Here is a 7,162-nt window from a genome sequence, read left to right as displayed (position 1 = left end):
GGAACTAACATTGCCCTCGTCTCTAATATCGCCAAACAAGGCAATTATATCGCAATAAAGGGCCCAAAATAAACCGGAATTATGAATAAAGTCAATAAACCCATGCCTAGCAGCCCAAACCAAAAAAGACCCAGCCTATACACCAAATTAACGATTAAGCAGGCCAAGAAAAGAGTGAACTAAACCGCCAAACCGAAGCAAACGGTTGACTACAGTCTTCTACTCTTCCCTGACTCGACACCCTTATTTAGGGTTCTACTGGGATTTATTCCCCCATACGAGATTACACCACGCCGTACACGTGCCTACGATAATGACATCTAAACGGTGCAGATTCTCCTCCTTTTACGTTTTCGCCTTTCCGCTTTTCCCGTCAATCATAGGGCGGCATGTGCAGAATTTTTCGCAATACCTTCAAAAAATTGAAACCGAAAAGTAGAAAAATATATAGAGAAATCTCAACAGACTTCACAGTCCACAGTCAGTTACAGCAGGTCTCTCTAATCCGGAATGGCCCAGATCATCACAATCTTTATCTTCTAATTCACACTCCCCACATTTTCTCCACTTACCTGAATTTTCGCACTGTGTTGTGCTTTTCCGGCGGTTCTTGGCGGCGAGCGGTGGAGAGAGAAATGAGCATTTGGGGTGACGACGACGATGTCATTGTCAGCCAACCCCAACTCCGGTCCCAGTCCCAATTCCAAAGACCAAATCAATCACCGATCACCGAAGAGCCGTCGATGGCGGCAGAGCCAGGTGGCGACGGCTGTTTTCGCCATCGCGGCGCTCTTGATCTCCACCGCCGCGTGGCTCTCTCTAGTCTTCTCTGGCGGCAGCCATCCGTCGCTCCCCGTCGCGCGCTTGCAGAACAAGGCGCCTCCTCCGTCTTTCGCTCGGCTTCGAAACGACACCGTTGCGGTTTTCGAAGACGACGAGCCGGACTGGTGGAGCAGCAGCGACGAGGAGCTGTCGCTGGACGACGTCGTTTTCGGGATCGCCGGGTCGTCGGGGCTCTGGAAGCAGCGGAAGGAGTACGTCAGGCTGTGGTGGCGACCGGACGACATGCGCGGCCACGTCTGGATGGAGGAGAGAGTTCCTGCGTCACAAAACGACGAGTCGTTGCCTCCGATCATGGTCTCCGAGGACATCTCCAGGTTCCGGTACACCAACCCGACGGGCCACCCCTCGGGGCTCCGAATCTCCCGCATAATCTCCGAGTGCTTCCGCCTCCACCTCCCCCGAGTCCGGTGGTTCGTGCTCGCGGACGACGACACCATCATCAACGCCGATAACCTCGTGGTGGTTCTGAGCAAATACGACGCGTCGGAGATGGTTTATGTGGGGAGCCCGTCGGAGAGTCACTCGGCCAATACTTACTTTAGTCATTCCATGGCTTTCGGCGGTGGAGGTATTGCGATCAGCTATCCTCTGGCGAAAGCTCTCTCTGAAATTCAAGATGAGTGTCTCGAAAGGTATCCGAAGCTTTACGGCAGTGATGATCGACTCCATGCCTGCATTACTGAGCTCGGAGTTCCCTTAACCAGAGAGCCTGGCTTCCATCAGGTAGTGCATTCATAATGTAGCATTACTTTGTTAGTTACTTTTTCGACTTATTTTAGACGTGCTTTTGTTACTTGATGAGTTGATGGATTGCTCTAGCACTGTTTATTTAGTTGATGAGTATTGAAGCATTGTCGAATTACTTGGTGGTTGAAGCATTGTGTAATTAGTCTAGTGTTTGTGCAGTGTGATATTAGAGGTAACGCGCATGGTCTACTATCGTCTCATCCGATAGCACCGTTTGTGTCGATTCACCATGTTGAAGCTGTGGATCCTATCTATCCCGGATTAAGCTCTTTACAGAGTTTGAGGCTCTTTACGCAGGCTATGAGACTCCAACCCCGCAGCTTTTTGCAGCGGTCCATGTGTTATGATCACCGACACCGTCTCACATATTCAGTTTCTCTTGGTTATGTTGTTGAAGTTTTCCCACAAATTGTGCTTCCTCGTGACCTTGAGCGGTCAGAGAAGACTTACTCTGCTTGGAATGGAATCAGTAAGGGGATTGAATTTGATTTGGATACAAAAGATGCGTACAGGTCTGTTTGTAAGAAACCTATCCTGTTCTTCTTGAAAGATATCAGGTCACAGGGTAATGCTACCTTGGGCTCATATATGAGGAGTAAGGCAAAAGATGATTTTAAAAGAACTGTTCTCTGCTTTCCCCGATCCCGGCATTTGCGCCATTTACAAGAAATTCAGGTTTTGGGCCATCCTCTCACCAAGAAATGGCATTTGGTATGTTTCTTCACCATTCATTTTCTGCCTTATGCACTGAAGTTCTTGACTTGTCGGTTTAGTTTTAGTGATATCTAGAATACATTATGCACAGGTACCACGCCGGCTATGTTGCAAACTGAACCAAAACAGTGATGAAGTCCTTAGATTAACAGTTGGACAATGTACTAAGGGACCTTCTGGTTCTAGAACTGATCTTAGATGGTAATGCTTATTAATTGTTAACATTGATGATCTGGTAGAAGGTCTGCGGCTTTTATCTGTGGCCCCAGTGAATGGTTTTGATTGCTGAGTTGCTGTTATCCATTCAGCTGATGTCGGCCAAATTCTGGAAACTTGTGCTTGCATTTACGAAGGGCCTTTATTCTACACAAAAACACCAAAGACAAGCACTCGAACCATGATGGCATTCTTTCCCTTCATTTTTGATCCAAAGGTACCTAATCATAAACTGAGGTCCATGATCCTACCTGATGATTAAGTTAGACAGATTGTAGCTTTTCAAGTTTTTGATATGCAAATTGGTGTTACTTTGGTTTAACCTGCGGTTATGACTTCTGTTTAACTTTATGCCTTTTCTTCAATGATCATAGTTTAATCTTGGGCCTAGTGGTTTTCTATCTGATTGAATTAGAATGCTAACAGCAGCCTCATAAGTTAGAGTGCGAAGGAATTGTGTGAGGAAAATCAGAATTAGTGGTCTAGCAGTTTTGGCGAGAAATTCAAATGGCGCGTTAATTGGTGGTTTAACGTCTCATTCTATGGCTTCTTCAGCAATTGCGGTGGAAGCTAAAGCTATTGAGCTTGGATTATCTTTAGCCAATTCTCTTTCTATCTCTTCCTTTGTGCTGGAATCAGACTGTCTTGTTCTTATTTCAGCCTTTTTAAATCCACTCTCGCTGGTGGATTGGTCAGCTGGTTCTATTGTGACTTCCATAAGATCTCAGATGACTTCTTTTGAGTGAATATTCTGGCGTTGGGCCAGCAGAAAAGCTAATGCTGCAGCTGATCTGGTTGCTTCGTTGGCTTTGAAGAACGAGTGCCCTGTGGACTGGGTTTCTAATCCTCCAACCTCCCTCTTATTTGATGGAGCCTCTCCTCACTTCCTATCCTCCCCCATAGGAAGTGAGGAATAGTCTGCGGTTTCAGTTCCTGCTTTGGTGTTCTTTTGCTTTCTTTGGTAGCTCCAGTGTTTTGCTCCTTTTCTTTGGTTGTGCTGCTTTGCTTGGTAAGTTCTTGTTGTTTTTTTTGGGGTCCTCTGTTGGTTCTTTCTTCAATGAAATGATCATTACCAAAAAAAGAAAAAAAAAAGTCTAAAACAGCAGGTCTTAAATGGGGTGTATACCCCCAAGCCTTGTAAATAGTGAGTAAAGTCAATGTGATTCATGATTGTGGTCAGAGTTGTATAATTGATGATGTATTGACTTATTTCCTATTAGATATAGTGTGCCTGGAGATTATAGATGCAGAAATTGATGGAGGTTTAATGAGCAATATATTTTTGGGAGTAAAGTCAATAAACCCACTCGCATGCAATCGATTTCTTGGTGTTTAGTGGACCTTGTCTGTTTAATTTTGCATTGAAGTTCTACTGTCCTTTGCTAGTTTGCAAAACTTGTTGAGCATACCACCCTCAGTTTTTTTTTTTGGTGTAAATATACCAACCCTCTAGTTGACCTGCACTTGAAGAACGTTCCTTTTTATTAGCCACCAATATGATACTGCTGTTTAAATGTTATGTTAAGTCGTTAACGTTGGCTTTTGGTCTTTGAGCAATCAATAACTTTACATACCAAGTATCTTTACTGAACTTTCCAGTTGTTTAATGTCTGTCTACATTTTTGGGGCACATGAAGCAGTCAAATATAAGTTCAGATCAATAAACCTCTGTTAGTTAACCGATCCAATGTATGGGATGTTTCATAGTTACTAAGATAGCTAGGTAAGTAAGGATTAAGGAACTCAATACTGCTGTTTTGAATGTCATAATAGGATTTCTTGTACTTTACATCTTTAATATCCATAGCACAGAATATTTTTGAAGTGTCTTCTGATCTAGGAGTACAGTCTGAAGTATATGTAGAACTTTATTGTTGCCGGACCACTTAATCTCTGGCATTGTAGCCCTTGTACTAAGATCTGTAGCCAAGATTGAGAAACTAGGAGATGATCGCTGTCTGGTTGCGTCGTTCTGGTGTGACACTTTGTGCTGCTTTATTTCTGTATGAAAAAGGCACATTTCCTCATAGACGTTGCTTTCTGGTAGATTTAATCAGAGTATAGTTATGATAGTAATCACGTCTTTGCATCCATCCATCCATCCATCCATCTTGAACTCATTCCAGTCGTGTGTTGCTTCAGTCTCCATCCAAATAAGGTTTGTTCAAGTTCTGTAGATGACTCGTTAATTACTGTCATGGTATTATTTATTCTGATTCTCGTAGGAGACAATTTACTACATGTCTGCTTCAGCCACACATCTGCTTGACCTTCACAAATGGGAAATTAGCGGCCCAAGGTCATGTCTAGAGTGGACAAGAATGCCTGTAACGTGGGCTTGGCCTTATGTCTTGTCACAAATCTATTACGTGTCAGGCTTAATGATTGAACCTGTATATTCTCTTCCCTCATTTTTTTTCCTTGCTTTCATATTCCACCAAATACAATTAAGCTGTTTTGGATAAACTATTTTTCTACCGTGTTGTATCACTCGGGTAAACCATATTGTTATTTATTGGTGATTTTGTTAAAAAAGAAAAGAGGGTTCCATCAAATAGATGTTATATCCAATAATAAGGCAAACAGAACACTGTAGTGTGTCTGTGATAAGGGTAGGTCATGGTGTAAAAAATAGGAAGGGATAGGATATGATTGAGGATGAGGGCATGTTGCCAGCTCATCGTGACAAGTAGTAGCAAGTTGAGAACTCAATTTCATACTATAATATTATATAGTTTGTTATATGGAGACTCTAGAGAGAGAAAAAGACGGCATTTAATCAAGTTCACAATTAAATTTTATACACCAGACAATAAAAGGGAGAAAAATATTTCTTAAGTGGTTAAAAATGAGGAAGGAGCAAGTGGCATGTGGAGTGATTCTGGGTAGGGAGCATCACCATGGGATTAGGGTGAGGGTTAAGAATTAGAAATACGATTCCAGGTAGTTGTGGCTTTCGCAATTCCGGGACAAACGCCACGCACGTTTCTTCTCCTTCTTCCCTTTCTCATTTTTCCTCTCCCAGCCGGAACTGCAGATTACACGAAACAATCTCTAAGAACACAACCAACATTTTTCTAATCAATAAAAAAAAACCAACAACTTTTTTCTACAAAGAAAAAGTTAAGACTATCGGCCGCAAACGTTAGAAGAATAATCGGTACTAGTTATTGCATCCGAAATTAGATTTCTTTTTGATAATATTTTTATCCACGCGATAATGTGTTGCCGATTTGTAATAGTAAATTAGTAATGGACTAATGGGAAAGGTAATGGTGACGGTAATGTGGGAATGGGAATAGGTATGGGGTCCCTTTTGAACAGCCTGTGCCAATCTGTTCTTGTCTGCCCTTCTCAACCTCTCCTAAATGCTAATGCGCCTTCTTTACCTTCACCTCTTGCTTTTTCTTACCCCGCCGGCCCGCCCCTCTTTCTTCACCTTCTTTTTGGTCAATCTTACTTACCCCATCACCCATTCGCCCCATCTCTACTTTCTGTGTTTCCTCCTTCTAGCAATGAAAAATGGTATGAATTTGGATTATTATTAGTTTCTATCAATGGGACGTAGGTCCAAATTTACGAATCATGAGATTATTTAATGAGTGACTCGTAGCTGCAACAATTTTAATTTTATGAAAAGTCATATTTGATAAACTTTTAAGCTCAAATAAACAAGTTGTTTCAATATTTATTATCAAACGTAAGATACTTAATTAGTATGACGATTCCTAAGAGAATAGAGTGTGGTGAGAGACGATAATCGAGTGTTTAATGAAATTTGAAACACATAAACATAAAATAGAAAATAAATGAGATGTAAATATAATACACGTAACCGTTTTTTTGGTCGATTTTAGGAATAAATATCATTTGTTCCTCACGGGTGAATAAGTGAAAGACAATCTACCTAAAGATTACAACAAATGCGGTGGCATTTAACAGATGTGTTGCCTACCCTTTCTTGCATGGGCATCCATTTTGATGTAAACTTTAGCTACATTATAGTTCTCATGTGAAACCAGGCAAATAATCAAATTAAAAAGAATTTAGAAAAAGTTGCGTTCTAACTTGTGCCCTACTATATTTACTAAAAGAACTAACACACAACGCAGCAAAAACTTGCTTGACAAATAATGTCAGACCTAGTTAGATCGCTTAGCAAATTATTAAATCTGAGATATTCCTTTCCTCTATTACTATACAAGTCGCTGAATCGTAGTCTTAATATACTCTCTTGGTAAGATTCTACACTTGAGCTAGGTTTAATGCTCCTTTTATCTGAATCAATAGCGTAATTTTTCTGGATTTTATTCCAGAACACAACTACTCCTATTTAAAGATCATAAAATCTTCCTTAGGAAGTATGATTTGTTGTAAATTGAGTTTTAATATTTAGCAGTCAAATATCATTTTCATGTTTTCATCCACATTCAAGTCTCAATCATCAGAGGAGATGGCGTTTTTTGTTTAAATGAACACGAAAGTGCAATGCCAAATTCCATATCAAATCATTACGAATATATGAAGCAGAGTACTAGACATTTGTGAAAATGAATCTTGATAGTACTTCTCTTACAAAACGTGGCGTTGTGTCGTAAATTACATACATAACAAAGATTCGAAAAATGAACTTCCAAGAACC

At 41.0% G+C, this 7,162-nt stretch overlaps 1 protein-coding gene across 2 annotated transcripts; it reads left to right on the top strand.

The window, feature by feature from the left end:
- The first annotated feature begins 435 nt into the window (after nt 1-435).
- Nucleotides 436-3,380, top strand: LOC126794891 (uncharacterized). 2 transcript variants are annotated; one of them, XR_007672190.1, is made up of 4 exons: nt 436-1,566; nt 1,750-2,301; nt 2,396-2,737; nt 2,947-3,380. XR_007672190.1 is itself a non-coding variant. In XM_050521688.1 (3 exons), the coding sequence occupies exons 1-3, from the start codon at nt 661-663 to the stop codon at nt 2,507-2,509; spliced, it is 1,572 nt and encodes a 523-aa protein (XP_050377645.1). In that variant the 5' UTR covers nt 436-660; the 3' UTR covers nt 2,510-2,938. The 2 variants fall into 2 exon arrangements, 1 of the variants encoding a protein (XP_050377645.1); XM_050521688.1 differs by lacking the exon at nt 2,947-3,380 and having other exon boundaries at nt 2,396-2,938.
- The last annotated feature ends 3,782 nt before the right edge of the window (nt 3,381-7,162 follow it).

The sequence above is a fragment of the Argentina anserina genome, chromosome 5, assembly GCF_933775445.1.
Source record: "Argentina anserina chromosome 5, drPotAnse1.1, whole genome shotgun sequence".
In the NCBI taxonomy this organism is placed as follows: Eukaryota; Viridiplantae; Streptophyta; class Magnoliopsida; order Rosales; family Rosaceae; genus Argentina; species Argentina anserina.
Note: the sequence above shows the minus strand (reverse complement) of the source record. Positions and strands in the feature narration are given on the sequence as shown.